Source organism: Mobula birostris, chromosome 3 (genome assembly GCF_030028105.1).
Source record: "Mobula birostris isolate sMobBir1 chromosome 3, sMobBir1.hap1, whole genome shotgun sequence".
NCBI lineage: Eukaryota > Metazoa > Chordata > Chondrichthyes > Myliobatiformes > Myliobatidae > Mobula > Mobula birostris.
This window is the reverse complement of record NC_092372.1, coordinates 10779599-10798643: the sequence shown is the minus strand read 5'-3', so window position 1 is coordinate 10798643 and position 19045 is coordinate 10779599. Positions and strand designations below refer to the sequence as shown.

At 43.8% G+C, this 19045-nt stretch overlaps 1 protein-coding gene across 1 annotated transcript in view; it reads left to right on the top strand.

Moving 5' to 3' along the window:
* Positions 1–19045, top strand: part of LOC140194891 (methyl-CpG-binding domain protein 3-like) — a 145913-nt gene that overhangs the window by 17140 nt on the left and 109728 nt on the right. The window contains exon 2 of the mRNA XM_072252208.1: positions 16154–16313. Within this exon, the coding sequence (XP_072108309.1) occupies positions 16154–16313 (160 nt within the window). The remainder of the gene's footprint in view (positions 1–16153; positions 16314–19045) is intronic.

Here is a 19045-nt window from a genome sequence, read left to right as displayed (position 1 = left end):
GTCACAAAACACAGGACAGACCAAGACTGAAAAAATTAACAAAACCACATAATTATTTAACGTATAGTTACAACAGTGCAACAATACCTTAACTTGATGAAGAAGTCCATGAGCACAGTAAAAAGTTCAAAGTCTCTCAAATGTCCCACATCTCACGCAGACGGGAGAAGAAAGAAAAAATCTCCCTGCTATGCCGACCACAGTCCGACTCTGAGTCATCCGAAAACTTCGAGCCTCCGATCAGCTCTCCGGCACCAAGTACTGAGCACCATCTCTGTCCGAACGATTTGACTTCAATCTCGATCGCCAACAGCAGGCAAAGCCGGGGATTTTGAGGCCTCCCCTCCGGAAGATTCCCGACCGCGCAGTAACGACAGCAGCGAACTGGCGTTTCAGAAATTTCTCCAGATGTTCCTCTGTGCTTTCACGTCCGTCTCCATCAAATCAGAATTGTCCACGGCCCCTATTTAACGGAAACGATATCATTTTTCACCAGAGGGCTGCGCAGGCACGGCGCGCTGCTCTCTCTCCTCCCGCCTTTCCCCTTATTTATTTATTTAGAGATGCAGCGCGAGGAAGGCTCTTCTGACCCTTCGAGCCACACTGCTCAGCAACCTAAGCCTAATCACAGAATAATTTACAATGACCAATTAAGCTACTACCAATATGTCTTTGGACTGTGGGAGAAAACAACAGGAACACCCAGAGGAAGATCGTACAAACGTCCTGTAGAGGGCATTAGAATTGAACTCCAATGCTTCGAGCTGTAATTGCATTGTGCTAACTGTTACGCTACCAAGGCGAACACAATACTCCACGTGTGGTCTAACCAGAGTTTTATAGAGTTTTTGTCCTAGAAATTAAAATTTTAATGCGCTGTTACCTCGGCAGCGACTATTGTGTTTGCAGTTCTGAGTATTTTACTTTTGTGTTTTGTTTGTAGTTAGTGACAGATTTGTGAAGGTCATACTAGTTTGAGGGTTGCGACTTTCATGTAGGGGGTTTGCTTATTTGCCAGTTGAAAGCTGCATCTGCCACGTTGGTTGTTGATTGGCCCGTTTAAAAGTTGTGGATGCCCTTTCCCATTGGTTGGCTTGTATGCCACGGCACCGATGTCCGGTTCTGAGTGCCTCAAGGATAGAAGAATACCACGTGCAGGAGGCTTGGCCTCTCTTTTCCTCTAGCCTCGAGGCTTCTCTTCACATTGAGGTCGTGACCAGTGCCGAAGAACCGTTGGGAAGGTTTGCATCAGACTGGAACTTTTAGCCAGGTATCTGTTTGTTGAAGATTTACTTTTTGTAGTTAACGTAACTTGGGGACTTAAATGTTTGGTCAAATCTTTTGCAGTTTGTATATAAATGACTAATATACTTATTTGTAACCAATGCCTTCTGTCTCACCAAACCTGTGAACCTGCTTCTTCAGTACATGCTCATGGATAATTTTTTTTAACTACTTGAAAGTCACAGAAATTCATCTAATAAGCTTGTTGATATCCTGCATTGTCCCTCATGTATTAAGAAAAATACTGACTTGGTATTAGAAATACTTGTATTTCTCTTCTGAGCTTATCCTATTCTCAAACCATGCTTTTGACCTGTGTGTCCATCTTTTTGATTGATGATTTGGACTGTTTAGTTCAGTCCTCTGCTTGCCTCTAATGAAAAGCAGTAGGTTTCTGTTTGAGGAATCTCTCACCGGCATGCCATTAGCATGCGGTAATGATGCAGGTCCTAACTTTTCCCAGAAATTGTGGCAATGTGTCTGCTTCCTGCCTTTTTCTTGCCACTAATACAGGGTGACACGTACATCTCCACGGTCTATTCACATTTGGAAGAAAGAATCATATTTTTATTAATCATTTTTCCTTGTTTTGGTGTTAAAGTTGGTTGCGAACAATGGGAAGTAATAAAGACAAGAAATCTGTGCAAAAGGCTGGAGGAACTCAGCAGGTCAGGCAGCATCTATGGAGAAGATGAAACAGTTGACGCTTTGGACCAATATGTTTCCAGTCCTGAGGAAGAGGCTTCACTTGAAATGCTGATGCTTTATTTCTTTCCATAGAAGCTGCCTGACCTGCTGCGTTCCTACAGCATTTTCTGTGTTAATCTATAATAACGACTGACATCAGAAATGAGATATTGAGGATGCTGGAAATCTTGAGCAACACACACAAAATGCTGGATAAACTCAACAGGTCCGGCAGAATCTACGGAGAGCAATGAAGAGTTGATGCTTCTGGCCAAGTCTCTTGCTCAGTGTGCCAGGTATTTCAGGCCAAGTCCCTTCATCAGGCGCCAGGCGTTTCAGGCCAAGCCCTTCATGGGAACTGTGGGTGTTTCAGGCCAGGTCCCTTCAGTGGGGGCCACGGATGCCTTGGGCCAGTCTGTTCACCTTGATCCATTGAAGGGATTTGCCGAAAATGATGTTGTCTCTTGATAGAGGCTGCCTGACCTGCGGACTTCCCTCTGCATTTTGTTTGTGTTACTCAGGAAGTAAAACAGTCTTGGATGAGAGAGAACAAGTGAGTGCAAGGGTTAAAATGAGTTAAAGGCTATGAAACAATTTATAAACTTTGGCTTGGATGTTTGAAATCGAAGAACTGATAAAAGTGTGGGGTTGGAGAGGTGCATTGGAGGTCAATAAGAGACGATGAATAATTCAGAAAGTTCTGAGGATGAGAAAGCAATTGTGTTTTGGAGAAAAACTCAAAAAAAGCATTTGTTAAGTTGCATAGTATAGTTTTGGCAGGGGTGTTAATACATGTTGCACAACAGATTCTTGGCTCTTGTGGCAAAATTCCATACATTTCTTATCTCCAGAGAAAGTAAAGTGGGAAAGGGTCAAGAATGGAGAGTCTTAAAAGAGCTACTTTTATACTTTATTGTCGCCAAACAATTGATACTCGAACGTACAATCATCACAGCGATATTTGATTCAGTGCTTCGCGCTCTGAGCTAATTCTGAGCTAAGCAGGGTAGTTTGACCCAGAGTGAGTTCTAATTATGTCTGAGACAGTGACTTGATATGGTAAGTACATTCAGTGGTCAATTCATTAGCTACCTCCTGTAACTTATAAAGTGGCCACTGAATGTATGTTTGTGGTCTTCTGCTGTAGCCTATCAACTTCAGATTTCAATGTGTTGTGCATACAGAGATGCTCTTCTGCACAGCACTGTTGTAACATGTGGTTATTTGAGTTACTGTTGCCTTCCTGGCAGCTTGAACCATTCTAGCTATTCTCTTCTGACCTCTTTCATTAGCAAGTCAATTTTACCCACAGCACTGCCACTCACTGGATGTTTTTTTTTGCACCATTCTCTGTAAATTCTAGACATCATTGTGCGTAAAAATCCCAGGAGATCAGCAGTTTCTGAGATACTCAAAACACCTTGTCTGGCACCAACAATCATTCCATATTCAAAGTAATTTAAATCACATTTCATAGAAAATAAGTGCAGGAGTAGGCCATTCGGCCCTTCGAACCTGCACCGCCATTCAGTACGATCATGGCTGATCATCCAACTCAGAACCCTGTACCTGCCTTCCCTCCATACCCCCGATCCCTTTAGCCACAAGGGCCATATCTAACTCCCTCTTAAATATAGCCAATGAACTGGCCTCAACTGTTTCCTGTGGCAGAGAATTCCACAGATTCACCACTCTCTGTGTGAAGAAGTTTTTCCTCCCATTTCTTCCCATTCTAATGTTTCTTCTGAACCTCTTGACCATGTCTGCGTGCTTTTATGCATTAAGTTGCTGGCACATAATAGGGTGATTAGGTATTTGCATTAATAAGCGGTAATAAAGTGGCCACTGAGTGTACTTCAAAGTTTAAAGTAAGATTTCAAAGTGAAATTTATTTTCAAAGTTTGTACGTTTATGTTACCATATGCTGCCTTCAGATTAATTTTCTTGCAGGCATTCTCATTAAAATAAAGAAATACAATAGAATTTATGAACACTATATGTAAAGACCTGACAATCAATCAATATGTCAAAGAAGACAAATTGTACAAATATTACTGAGAACATGAGTTCTAGAGTCCTTGAAAGTGAGTTATTGGTTGTAAATCACTTCAGAGTTGTAGTGATCACAGTTATCATGTCATTTCAGATGCCTGGTGGTTGAGGGATAATAACTGTTCCTGAACCTGATGGTGTGGGTCCTAAAGCTTCTGTATCTCCCCCTTGATGGTGCTAGTAAAAAGGGAGCATGACCTGGATGGTGGGGTCCTTGATGATGGATGCTGCTTTTCTGTGGCAATATGCTCACTGGTGGGGAAGGCTTAGCCTGTGATGGACTGGGCTGTAACCACGACTTATTGAAGGCTTTTCTGTTCCTGGGCATTGACGTTACAATACTATGCTGTGGTGCATCTCAGTCAGGATACTCTCCACTGTGCATCTGTTGTCAGAATTTTTGGCAGACATGCTGAATCTATGGAAACTTCTAAGAAAGTAGAGGTGCTGTTGAACTTCTTTGTGATGGCACTTATGTGCTGGTCCAAGAACAGATCATCAGATATGATAATGCCAAGGAATTTGAAGTTATTGACCATCTTCACCTCTGATCTGCTAATGAAGACTGGCTCATAGACCTCTGGCTTCTTCCTCCTGCAGCTGATACCACTGACTCTTGTGGAGTCAAGGGTGGTATTGGTGGAAAGAGGTGTTCAACTAACTATAAAATCACCATGGATTCTGAAAATACTCTTCTCTCTCTCAAGGGGATATTGGTCAGGTACCCCCTTGAGGAAAGGAGTAAAGAATGTTTCAGAGCAATAACCTTTCTCCAAAAAGGGCAAAGGGCATGAGAGGAGTGTCTGCTGGCCTGGCCTGTATCGTTAGTGGGTCTTGTTCGAGGGATAAGTATGAGAATGTAACTGACAGTTGTCTCAGATGATCTCAGCTGGGTCTCAGCAAGTAGAGGTCAGTGCGATCCACCAGACTACAGCACTTCCCTTCTCTGCAGGTTTGATGATGGGGTTAGGATTAGTGCGGAGAGAGTGGAAGCAGTGCGTTCAGAAGGAGTTGGGTTGGAATTGGAGAGGGGAGTGGTGGAGTCGAGGCAGTTGATTTCCCCTTGGCAATTGGCAATGAAAAGACCCAGAGCCGGCAGGAGACCAGAGCAGAATGTCTGGGAAGAGGAGGAGGATAGAAGACAGGAGAGGAGGTCATCGGTGCAGGGTGGAGAATCATTGCTGAAGAAATGGGTCTGGAGACGGAGGCGGCGGAAGAAGAGCTCAGCGTCATGTCAGGCTGAGGTGAGGATGTAGGGGGACAAAGGTGAGGCCTTTACTGAGGACAAAATGTCCTGCCTCCCCTCTCCCCACTTTCCTACTCTGACTCCTCCTCTTATTCTCCAGCCCCGAAGAAGGGTCTCGGCCCGAAACATTGACTGTACTCTTTTCCATAGATGCTGCTTGGCCTGCTGAGTTCCTCCAGCATTTTATGTGTTACATGTCTGCCCTCACCCTATCCTCCTGCCACCCCATCAGGGACAGGGTTTCTCTTGCCCTCACCAACCACACCACCCCCCCACACCAGCCTCCGCGTCCAGCACATAAATCCGTTACTTCCGCCATCTCCAGCAGGGTCCAACCACCAAGCACAACTTTCCCTCCCCCACCCCCCCCACACTTCCTGCTTTCAACAGGGATCGCTGTCTACACAACTCCCTTGGGTGTTTATCCTTCCCCACTGATCTCCCTCCTGGCACTTATCCTTGCAAGCGGAACAACTGTCATACCTGCTCCTACACCACCTCCCTCACCACCATTCAGGGCCCCAAACAGTCCTTCCAGGTGAGACGACACTTCACCTGTCAGTCTGTTGAGTTCATCGACTGTATCCTGTACTCCTGTATATCGGTGAGACCCAATGCAGATTGGGAGACTGCTTCGCTGACCACCTACTCTCTGTCCGTCAGAAAAAATGGGATCCCAGTGGCCTCCCATTTTAATTCCACTTCCCATTTCCATTCCAACATGTCAGTCCATGGCTGCCTCTGTTGTCATGATGGGACCACACTCAGGTTGGAAGAGCAACATCTTGTATTCTGTCTGGGTTCCTACAGCCTGATGGCATAAACATCGATTTTTTTTGAACTTCTGGTAATGCAACCCCACCCCCTATCGCCATTCCCCATTCCCATTTCCCTCTTTCACTTTATCTCCTTACTTGCCTATCACCTCCCTCTGTTGCTCCTTCCCCCTTTTTTTTCTTACATGGCCTTCTGTCCCCTCCTATCAGATTCCCCCTTCTCCAGACCTGTATCTCCTTCGCCAATCTACGCTGCCCGGCCTGCTGAGCTCCTCCAGCATTTTGTATGTGTTGCTTCGATTTCCAGCATCTGCAGATTTTCTCTTTGTGTTTGGGCTCCTCGTACATAAACCCCTTAATCATACATTCCCAGGATCATTTTTGTGAGCCTTCTCAATGTCAGCACATCTTTTCTTAGGTAAGGAGCTCAGAACTGTTCACAATACTCTAAGTGTGATGTATCTAAGAAGGTTGCCATGTACCTACTCAACAAATGAACTGATGCTTCTGGAGATTATTTGCAGCCCCTTTAGAACCGTGAAGGAGAACAAGGATTTGAGGAATGGCAGCCTGTTGCATGTACTTTACCACCCAGGCCATACTCTAGTCTTGCTGCTGCCATCAGGTAGAAGGTACAGGAGCCTCTGGACTCGCACCACCAGGTTCAAGAACAGTTACTACCCCCAACCATCAGGCTCTTGAACAAAAGGGGATAGTTACACTCATTAAAGGACTCTGTTATGTTGTTATTTCATGCTTGTTATTTATTGCTATTTATTTATATCTGTATTTGCACAGTTTGTTTACAGTTAACAGTTACTGTTCTATCGATTTGCTAAGTACGCTTGCAGATGAAGAATCTCAGGGTTGAATGTGGTGACATGTTTGTACTTTGAAAATAAATTTTACTTTGAACTTTGTGTAGATGCATAAATTAAGGATGAGGGATCTAACCCTGGTGAGAGGTGATGACAAGAGCTGTATTGTCTGAACAGGAATTAATGACATATCTATTTGATTGCACTATATACATGGAACCTTGCAATAGCTGTCTAAATGAGGGATTTAATAACATAGATGTGGTTACCAAATTCAAAATTGGCATTGAACATTCAACAGAACAGCCTTTCACTGGCTTTGAAAAGTATTTAGAATCAGAATGATGTTCAATGTCACTGACGTATGTTGTGCAATTTGCTACTTTGTGGCAGCAGCGCATTGCAATACGTAATAAAAACTATAAGTTATAAGAGATGTTAAAAAAAAGTATAAAAAAGCAGCAAGATGAAAGGAAAAAATAGTGAGATAGTCTTCATGGGTTAAATGTCCATTCAGAAATCAGGTGGTGGAGGGTAAGAATTGAGTGAGTGCTTTCAGGCTCCTGTACCTCTCTCCTGATGGTAGCAATGAGAAAAGGGCAAGTCCAAGATGATTGGGTTCTTAATGATGGATGTCACCTTTCTGAGGCATCACTTTTTTACTTTTCTAATATTTCAATAAATTTAAAATATCTTCAGATATATAATCATGAGTTTCAAATTTATTGATGTGATTTTTTTTTTATATATCTTGTGTTTCTTGTTCCCTAAATTTAACAATTGCAGGTTTTACATAAGTTAATACCTTATTTGCCTTTAGGAATAGCAGGCAAAAGAGAAAGCAACTGACAGAAGAGTGATTTTATTTTTAATTCTTATCATCTGTCGAGCTACTGTTGACAATGAAGAGTTAGCAATAAAATGTTGTGGCATGTTGTAATTATTTTCTATTTTTGAGCTATTTTTGAGGCATTCCGAAAAATTTGAAACATCTTCTGTATTCCTCAGGTCAGTGCAGTGCTGTTATGTGGGCCAGACATTAGCATGGCTGTTGGCACAATTGCTCTATGGTGCCAGCTATCACCAGCCGGTTTGATTGCCGCAGTTGTCGGTAATGAGTTGATACGTTTTCCCTGTGAACATGTGCATTTCCTCCAGGTGATCTGGTTTCTTCTCAACTTCCAAAGATGTTAGGGTTAGTGAGTTGTGGGCGTTCTATGTTGGCCATAGCGATATTTGCAGGTTGCCACTGGTACAATTCTCGGATTGTTTTGGCCATTGATGCAAACGTTTTATTGTCATTTCAACCATATCTGCTGGTATAGTGCACAGTAAAAATGAGACCAATGTTTTTCAGGACCATGGTACTACATGAAACAATACGAAAACTACACTGAACTGCGTAAAACAACACAAAAACTACACTAGACTACAGACCTACCCAGGACTGCATAAAGTGCACAAAACAGTGCAGGCATTACAATAAATAATAAACAAGACAACAGGCACAGTAGAGGGCAGTAGGTTGGTGTCAGTCCAGGCTCTGGGTATTGAGGAGTCTGATGACTTGGGGGAAGAAATTGTTACATAGTCTGGTCGTGAGAGCCAGAATGTTTGGTGCCTTTTGCCAGATGGCAGGAGGGAAAAGAATTTGTATGAGGGGTGGGAAGGGTCCTTCATAATGCTGTTTGCTTTATGGATGCAGCGTGTGGTGTAAATGTCTGTAATGGCAGGAAGACAGACCCCAATGATCTTCTCAGCTGACCACACTATCTGCTTCAGGGTCTTGCGATCCGAGATGGTGCAATTTCCGAACCAGGCAGTGATGCAGCTGCTCAGGATGCTCTCGATACAACCTCTGTAGAATGTGGTGAGGATGTGGGGTGGGAGATGGACTTTTCTCAGCCTTCGCAGAAAGTAGAGATGCTGCTGGGCTTTCTTGGCTATGGAGCTGGTATTGAGGGCCCAGGTGAGATTCTCTGACGGGTGAACGTCAAGAAATTTGGTGCTCTTAACATTTTCCACGGAGGAGTCGTCGATGTTCAGTGGAGAGTGGTCGTTCTGTGTCCTCCTGAAGTCAACAACCATGTCTTTTGTTTTGTTCACATTCAGAGACAGGTTGTTGGCTCTGCACCAGTCCGTTAGGCGCTGCACCTCCTCTCTGTATGCTGACTCATCGTTCTTGCTGATGAGACCCACCACGGTCGTGTCATCGGCAAACTTGATGATGTGGTTCAAGCTGTGTGTTGCAGCACAGTCGTGGGTCAGCAGAGTGAACAGCAGTGGACTGAGCACACAGCCCTGGGGGGCCCCTGTGCTCAGTGTGATGGTGTTGGAGCTGCTGCTTCCAATCTGGACTGACTGAGGTCTCCCAGTCAGGAAGTCTAGGATCCATTTGCAGAAGGAGGTGTTCAGGCCCAGCAGGCTGAGCTTTCCAATCAGTTTCTGAGGAATGATTGTGTTGAATGCTGAACTAAAGTCTATGAATGGCATTGGAACGTACGTGTCTTTCTTGTCCAGGTGGGTTAGGGCCAGATGGAGGGTGGTGGCAATGGCGTTGTCTGTTGAACGGTTGGGACGATATGTGAGCTGCAGGGGTCCAGTGAGGGGGGGCAGCAGGGTCTTGATGTGCCTCATGACGAGCCTCTCGAAACACTTCATGATGATGCATGTGAGCGCAATGGGATTGTAGTCGTTGAGGCAGGACACTGAAGACTTCTTCGGCACGGGGATGATGGTGGTGGCCTTGAAGCACATAGGAACGATGGCGCTGCTCCGGGAGATGTTGAAGATGTCAGTGAGAATCTCTGCTAGCTGGTCTGCACATCCTCTAAGCACTCTGCCAGGAATATTGTCTGGTCCAGCAGCCTTCCATGGGTTGACTCTGCACAGCGTTCTCCTCACATCGGCCACGGTAAGACACAGCAGCTGGTCATTTGGAGGAGGGGTGCTTGTGACAAATAAAGCTAATCTCTATGTTGAAGTTTATTTTTATTTATGGAGATACAGTGCAGAACAAACCCTTCCAGCCCTTTGAGCCAGGCCGTCCAGCAATTCCCCAATTTAATCCTAGTCTAATCACGGGATGGTTTACAATGACCTACCAAGTGGTATGTCTCCGGACTGTGGGAGGAAACTAGAGCATCCACTGGAAACCCACATAGAACATAGAAACCCTACAGCACAGTACAGGTCTTTTGACCCACAATGCTGTGCTGAACATGTACTTAGAATCCCATGGCAGAGGATTCTAGGACAAGACCGCACGACCTCAGGATTGAAGGACGGCCATTTAGAACTGAGATGTGGAGAAATTACTTTAGGCAGATGGTGGTAATTCTGTGGAAATTGTTGCCACGAGAGGCTGTGGAGGCCAAGTCATTGGATGTATTTAAGGCAGAGATAGACAGGTTCTTGATTAGCCAGGGCATCAAAGGGTATGGGGTGAAGGCAGGAGAGTAGGGATGACTGGAAGAATTGGATCAGCCCATGATTGAATGCTGGAGCAGACTTGGGCCGAATGGCCTACTTCTCCTATATCTTATGGTCTTATGGCCCTCTACTTTTCTAAGCTCCATGTACCTATCCAGAAGTCTCTTAAAGGACCCTATCGTATTCGCCTCCACCACTGTCGCCGGCAGCCCATTCCATGCACTCACCACTCTGCGTAAAAAACGACAACAACAACTTACCCCTGACATCTCATCTCCTCTGTACCTGCTTCCAAGCACCTTAAAACTGTGCCCTCTCATGCTAGCCATTTCAGCGCTGGAAAAAAAGCCTCTGACTATCCACACGATCAATGCCTGTCATCATCTTGTACACCTCTATCAGGTCACCTCCTATCCTCTGTCGCTCCAAGGAGATAAGGCATGCTCCCCAATCCAGTCACCATCCTTGTAGATCTCCTCTGCACCCTTTCTATGGCTTTCACATCCTTCCTGTAGTGAGGTGAACAGAACTGAGCACAGTACTCCAAGTGGGGTCTGACCAGGGTCCTATATAGCTATAACATTAACATGGTTATGGGGAGAACGTACAAACTCTTTATAAGCAGCTGCAGGAATAAGTAAAAGGCTTTTTTTCCTTTTTTGTTTACAATTAATGTATATTTCCTGGATTAGACTACCTCTCTCAATAAACTGATCTGTTGTAAAGTTACGTGGTCCTCAAAGTGGGAGCAATCCTCCCTGCTGCACATTGGCGTATAGAAGACAACAATTTCAGACTATCACCAATTAGAACATCCTTTACCTAATAAAGTGTCCACTGAGTGTTTGTCCATGCTCTTCTGCACACCACTGTTGTAACGTGTGGTTATTTGAGTTATGGTTGTCTTCCTGCCCGCTTGAACCAGTCTGGCTGTTCTCTTACAACCTCTATCAAGGCATTTTCACCCACAAAACTGCCACTTGCTGGGTGTTTTAGTTTTTCCTCACTATTCTCTGCAAGCTCTCGACTCAGCTATATGTGAATGTTAGACAACGGGGTGACCCATTGGGGCACCCTTTGAGAGAAGGGTAGTGCGGTCTGATGTGACCAGAATGAACATTAAATTTTCCTGAATGCTATTGGTATCGCTTTGCTTTGGAAATTGAAGAAGAAAACCTCAGTTTATTAAAGAAGAACGACGTGTAGCAAGGCAAATATAGCTCCTCCTTGTTTAACGAAAGACACTTTTGATGGCATCATTTCTGGTTGATCTGACACCCTTGTGCCTCTCATTGTCATTCTGGAGACGTGCAGTCCTTTCACCCCCCCGTCTCTTCATCTCTTCTGCTGTTTGTTGATTGTCTCTGATCCTGGAGATGTGCATTTCTCAGCTCCTTTGTCTCTTTGTCTCTCCTCCTTCTATGCCAGTTGTTGTCATTTTGGAGACGTGCATGCTTCTCCTCCTCTGTCTCGTCTTCTGTCATCTTTTTTGTCCTGACCTCTCTGATCCCGGATTCGTGCGGCCCTGGCCTCATCTGATTCTTGTTCTCTCCCTCTCCTTGCTGCTTCCTGACGATGTTTGGCGTCACCTCTTGATCATAACGTCCCCCTTCTCTTTCCACACGGCATAATTAGGCTGACCATATTTTTTTTTACCCTAATGCTGGATAGAAGATACGAAGCAGTAACAGCAAAGCCTCCAGAGTGCTGATTATTCTTGATGATGTGGTTGGCGCTGTCCTAAATGGACGTGATATAGTCACCGCTGTCCTTTGACTGCAGCAAAGGGTCTGATGGGTGTCTCAAAGTATGTCATTACAATAAGATTTAATTATCCCTTATTGATGGGTGGTAGTTTGATCTGTCCCAATCCTGCACATGCTGATAGTGATTAGCAGAATGTGACTGCTTGAAATAGAGCTGTCCTGCCCTTTTGCTCCGGTAGGTGTCGCTGCTGTGAGCATCATGAGTCGCTTCTGAGGCTGGCGTCGTGGTGTTGCGTTGCGGTTTCCATCATGGCCAACAGCAGCTCTCGGATGAAAGCGGGGCTGTTGGTTTTGGCGAGTGAGCAATTTTATACTCATACATAACTCTGAACTTTGCCTGCATTATGTAAGTTAGTGCATTTTAAGTCAATTTAGCCAAGAATAGTGCCACTGTAGTGCACCATTTGCGCTAATAGGAGGTCACAAACAGAGCATGAGAGTTTTAGTAGTATATGGATCATAGGAGATCAGCAGTTTCTGAGATGCTCAAACCATCCCATCTGGAACCAACAATTATTCCATGCTCAAAGTCACTTGGCTCACGTTTGTTCCCCATTTTGATGTTTGGTCTGAAGAATAACTGAAGCTCTTGACCATGTCTGCATGCTTTGTATATTGATTTGGTGCCACATGATTGGCTGATTAGATATCTGCATTAAGAAGCATGTGTACAGGTGCACCTGATAAAGTGGCCACCGAGTGTAGGACAGAACAGTACAGGCCCCTTGGCCTACAACCTACAACCGACCTTAACCTATTCCAGATCAGTCTCAATCTAAGGCTTGTGCTATTTCTGGGTTCTTTGTTTGCAAAACCCAGTGTTGGTGTCACTTTATGTTTAACTAGTTTAAAGATGAGCTAAGAAGTTAAAGAATTTATTTTATAGGACTGATACAAATTACTTCCTTGAAGGCTTTGCATCTTGGTATAAATATTAGGAAACGCCAGTGGATGGTTTTACAGTGCATGGTGTGATTCAGCAACTCACTCGTTTATGTAACAGGCTTTGGATTTGAAAGCTATTTATAAAACTCTGTCGCAGCAATTCTGTTCCATGGTTAAGCATTCTGTTCCATGGTTAAGCATTCTGTGGGCACCATGTTAATATAGCGATTACCTTGTCACTCTCACAGCTCGGGGCATCGGAGTTATGAGTTTAATTCTGAAAGCATCTATAAGGGGTCTGTGTATTCTCCCCGTGGAATGTGTGGGTTTGCTCTGGGTGCTCAGTCTGAAGACGTACCAGTTAGTAGTTTAAATGATCATTGTAAATTGTCCCATGATTAGGTGCGGCTTGAAGAGCTGGAAGGGTCTGTTCTGCACTGTATCTCTAAATAAATAAGCGTTTTCATTGTGGATTTCTAGGTGTTTGGTACATTTTGCGGTGGGATCCTGAAACATTAGCTCACTTGACAACTGTTGGATTTGAAGACTGCTTCAGGTCTGATTGTGGTCATATCTTCCCATTCTTCAACGTCGAAAATGAATGTGTCTCTCACACCCGCTTCCCACAGCCTTTCCCTTCATGATTAGTTGCCAACATGATGGATTTTATTAGAACATATCCCAAATTTATCTGATAGTTCCCTTTTGGTATGTAGTATTTCCTCACCAAGAGTCATTAACTTTCTTTCTTTATCTATCCATTCATCGCGGGATAGTCCTTTTCGGCTCAAAGAGTTGCACTGCCCAGCAACCCACCTATTTAACCCTAACCTAATCACGGGACAATTTACAATGATGAATTAACTTACTAGCCAATACATCTTCGGGCTGTGGGAAGAAATCGGAGCTGCTGGAGGAAACCCAAAGTGAACACGGAGAACAGACAAGGCTGGAATTGCAGTCTGGAACGTCCAGAGCGTCACGCTAACCACTAGGCTACCAAGATTCCTCTTTAAACTCTAACAAGGCAGGAAAATAGTTTTATTCCTGTGAAATGTTACCTTTGATATTCTCAAAGTAAAATTCAAAGTAAATTAATGATTATTTACTACTCGGAGATTAATTTTCTTGCAGGCATTCAGAGTAGAACAAAGAATTGATGAAAAACTGCGCAGACTGACAAATAACTAGTGTGCAAATGAAGACACTCTGTACAAATGGAAAAAACAACAAATAATAGAGAGAGAGATATAGAGAGACAATACTGCAAACTTGAGTTGTAGAGTCCTTGAAAGTGAGTCAATTGCAGACTCAATTCAGTGTTTATGTGAGTGAAGTTGTCCATGCCAGTTCAGCGGCTTGATGATTGTAGGATAATACAGAATAAACGCGTATCAATAATAAATGAATACATGGAATGGATACCATATTATGACAAACTCATTCATACATGAACTAATAGAAATTGCCCACTAAGTCAAAGCCAGGCAGGTAGTGGTGTAGTGACATCCACACTGCACTTTGTGGTGAGTGGTCCCGGATTCAACTCCAGCCAGCTCCTTGAACACTTTCCATCCATGCTGCGTTGACCAACTTGGCCTCATAAAAGACAAAAAATGCTAAAGAAATGGCAAGGATGCGTCCCGATCCGTCACAAGGCCCAACAGGAACAAAAAAAAAACAACAACCCACCAAGTCAACTTCTCAAAATACGTTGGGGAAACCTCATTACAAAATTGTGAAGGAACAAGTCTTTCTATACTCTCTGGATTGGTAGTGGGGAGTTTAGTGAAGCCCATTACCCCTACTGGGGTGTAGGCCACTGACAACAGCTCCCCAGAGCTCTTGAAGTCTTTGGAGCTTCTGTTGGCATTTTTATAGCTCTGGGTTGGGCTTGTTATCCCCATATCCAACCCTCCTCTTTTCACAGCCGAGTTTGGGACCGACCATGGGGGTGGTGCAGTGGAGATATAATTGCAAAATTCTTTTGTGAAGCCTACATAAAGGCTTCCTCAAAACTGACCTTGACTTCTTAGCTTGCTCTCTCTACTAGTAGATGTTTGCTCTCACTGGCTTTGCCAGTGTTTTTGTTGTTTTGCACTACTTCCACCTTTTTATGAAACAACTGCTGCCTCTCACATCTTCTTGATCTAAATGATGTTATCAAGCTTGTTCCTGCTGTTCCTGTGACCTTCATTAGGCGTGGATGCCTTGCCTTCTGCTTCTGGAGATTGGCTTTGGAGCAAAGTAGTATTTTGCTCTGTCACATTAGTTGTAGGGAATAAACATAGGCTCGGTGGCCACATTATTCAATACCTCCTGTACCTAACGAAGTGGCCACTGAATTGTATGTTCGTGGTATCCTGCTGCTATAGCCCATTCACACTAAAGGTTCAATGCGTTGTGCATTTGGAGATGCCCTTCTGCACACCACTGTTGTAGTGTGTGGTTATTTGAGTTACAGTTGCTTTCCTGTCAGGTTGAATCACTCTGGCTATTCTCTGACCTCTCTCATTAACAAGGCACTTTTACCTACAGAACTGATGCTCACTGGAAGGTTTTTGGTTTTTCACACCATTCTCTGTAAACTCTAGAGACTGTTGTGCATGTAAGTCCTAAGAGATCAGCAGTTTCTGTGATGCTCACACCACCCCTTCTGGAACCAGCAATCATTCCATGGTCAAAGTCACGTAAATCACATTTCTTTCTCATTTAGATGTTTAGAGCTATCAGCTCCCAGCATCTTGCTTCATCCCACCTCACCCACCCATCTGGCTTCACCTGTCACCTCTGGATTGTAACCCTTCTCCTCCCTGCACCACCTTAATCTATCTTCTTCCCCCTTTCTTTCCAGTCCTGATGAAGGGTCTCGGCCTGAAACGTCAACTGTTTATTAATTTTCGTAGATGCTGCCTGGCCTGCTGAGTTCCTCTAGCATTTTGTTTGTGTTGACTGTTTCTGCATATTTTTGTGCATTGAGTGCAGCCATGTAATTGGCTGATTAGATATTTACATTAACGAGCAGGTGTACTTGTGTACCTAATAAAATTGCAACTGAGTGTATAAATCTGTATGGTGTATGTACGAATTTTCACTCTTGCATACTTCCTTGTTTAAACTCCTGTGTGCTTTGTTGTGACTGCCATTTGGGGTGCATGTCCTTTGTCAACTGGTACTAGACCATCTATTTTCCCTTCTGCCTTTCAGCCCAAGTGGGAAGAAGTTCAGGAGTAAACCTCAGCTGGCTCGATATCTGGGAAACAGTATCGACCTCAGCAGCTTTGACTTCCGGACTGGGAAGATGATGCCCAATAAACTACAGAGGAATAAACAGCGTCTCCGGAACGAAGTAATCAATCAAGCAAAGGTATGGTATCTTTTCGTTTTTCTTCTCCAGGTGTGTTTCAGATTTAAATTTTTAAGTATTTGGTTCCATAAATATTGTCCTTGGAGCACTCTTTAAGGAGGGAGGAAGGCAAAAGAAAGGGAATTATAGGCCTGTTAGCCTAACCTCAGTGGTTGGGAAAGTGTTGGAATCTATTATTAAGCATGAGGTTTTGAGGTAGACTAATGATAAAATAAAGTAAGTTGGCATGGTTTCTGTGAAGGGAAATCTTGCCTGACTAATCTGTTAGAGTTCTTCAAGGAAGTAACAAGCAGGTGAAAAAAGGAGAGGAAGTAGATGTCACTTACGTAGATTTTCAGAAGGCGTTTGATAAGGTGCCACATGTGAGGCTGCTTAAGATAAAATCCTATGGTGTTACAGGAATGAAATTGGCATGGATAGAGGAATGGCTGACAGGCAAGAGGCAGCGAGTGGGGATAAAAGGGGCCTTTTCTAGTTGGCTGTTAATGATTAGTGGTGTTCCTCAGAGGTCAGTATTGGACAGCTACTTTTCACATTGTCAGTGATTTGGATGATTTGTGGATGATACAAAGATAGATGAAGGGGTAGATAGTGCCGAAGAGCAAATGAGATTGCAGTAGGACTTAGACAAAATGGAAGAATGGGCAAAAAAGTGGCAGATGGAACACAATGTTGGGAAATGTATGATAATGCATTTTGGCAGAAGGAATAATAGTGCAGACTATTATCTGATGGGGGGGATTATCTAATGTGCAAGACTCTAAGAAGGTTAATTTACAGGTTGTGTCTGTGGTAAACAAGGCAAATGGAATGTTGGCATTTATTTCAAGGGGGATAGAATATAAAAGCAAAGAGATGATGCTGAGGCTTTATAAGACACTAGTCAATCCGCAACAGTTTTGAGACCCATATCTCAGAAGGGATGTGTTGTCATTGGAGAGAGTCCAGAGGAGGTTCTGGGAATGAATGGATTAACATATGAGTTGCATTTGGCAGCTTTGGGTCAAGTTTAGAAGAATATGGAGGGGGGGTGGTTCTCATTGAAGCCGACCAAAAGGTGAAAGGACTAGATAGGGTGGATGTGGAGAGGATGTTTCCTATGGTAGAGGTATCCAGAATTAGAGGGCACAGCCTCAAAATGGAGGGGTGACATTTCAGAACAGAGGTGAGGAAGAATTTTTTTAGCCAGAGAGTAGTGAATCTGTGGAAGGTCTGTGGGTATATTTAAGGCAGAAGTTGATGGTTTCCTGGTCGGTCAGGGCATTAAAGGATATGACAAGAAGGCAGGTATATAGAGTTGATTGGGATCCAGGATGAACCACGATTGGATGGCGGAGCAGACTCAATGGGCTGAATGGCCCAATTCTGCTCCTGTGTCTTATGGTCTTATATCCTGTGCCACGAGGCGGTGGTTGAATATAGAACATTACAGCACAGTATAGGCCCTTTGGCCCACAATGTTGTGCCAACCTTATAACCTACTCTAAGACCAATCTAATGCTTCGTTCGTTAAGTGCCACGTCTTACGACATGGGCGGGCAGTCATTGTCTTTCCATGACCATGATTGTTCTTGGCAAACTTTTCTACAGGAGTGGTTTGCCTTTGCCGTTTGTTGGGCAGTGTCTTACAAGATGGGTGACCCCAGCGATTATCAATACTCTGCAGAGATTGTCTGCCTGGTGTCAGTGGTCATGTAACCAGGACTTGTGATATGCATCAACAGCTCATACGACCGTCCACCACCTGCTCCCATGGTTCACGTGACCCTGAGCAGGGGGCTAAGTAGGTGCTACACCTTGCCCAAGGGTGACTTTCAGGCTAGAGGAGGGAAGGAACACCTTGCACCTCCTTTAGTAAAGATATCTCTCCACCCGATCTCCTACATAGCCTTTTATTTTCCTATTATCCATGTGCTCATCTAATAGTCTCTTAAACACCCCTAACTGTATCTGGCCTCTACCCCCATCCCTAATAGATTTGAGCTGATTGATTTCTTCAGGTAAGTTCTTCCATGTAGGATCCTCTGCACAGTCATCAATATAGGAGAGCCACTGAGCTAAAGGCAAATCCTAGAAGAAGAAATTATGATAAAAGTTTGAATTGAATTGGATCATTCTTGCAAAGTAATTTAAGTAGATGAAGCCTCCATTTTAATGGTCTTCTTGTTCAATCTGGGCAGTAGTGGGATAACATGTTCTTCTGTGCAAAACAAAGGGAAAGTAAGAATTGACTAAAGAAATAACCAGAATCAGGTTTAATATCACTGGCATATGTTGTGAAATCTGTTGTTTTGTGGGAGCAGTACATTTCAATACATAATAAAAGCTACATTACTGTAAATAGTATATATAGATTTAAAATGTTAAAGTAAGTACGTAAGTACGTAGTGCAAAAAGAGTGGAAAGTAGTGAGGTAGTGTTCATGGGTTCAATGTCCATTCATTAATCTGATGGCACAGGGGAAGAAGCTATTGTTGAATGTGTGCATTCACACTCCTGTACCTCCTCCCTGATGGTAGCAGTGAGAAGAGGGCATGTCCTGGGTGGTGGGGGTCCTTCATGAAGGTATCACTCCTTGAAAATGTCCTGGGTGCTGGGGAGGCTAAATGAAAGTATAACACTCAGTTAATCAGAATCAAGTTTATTATCACTGACATATATGGTGCAGTTTATTGTTTTGTGGCGGCAGTACAGTGTAATATCTATATATAATAAAGAGTAAAAAGTGGTGA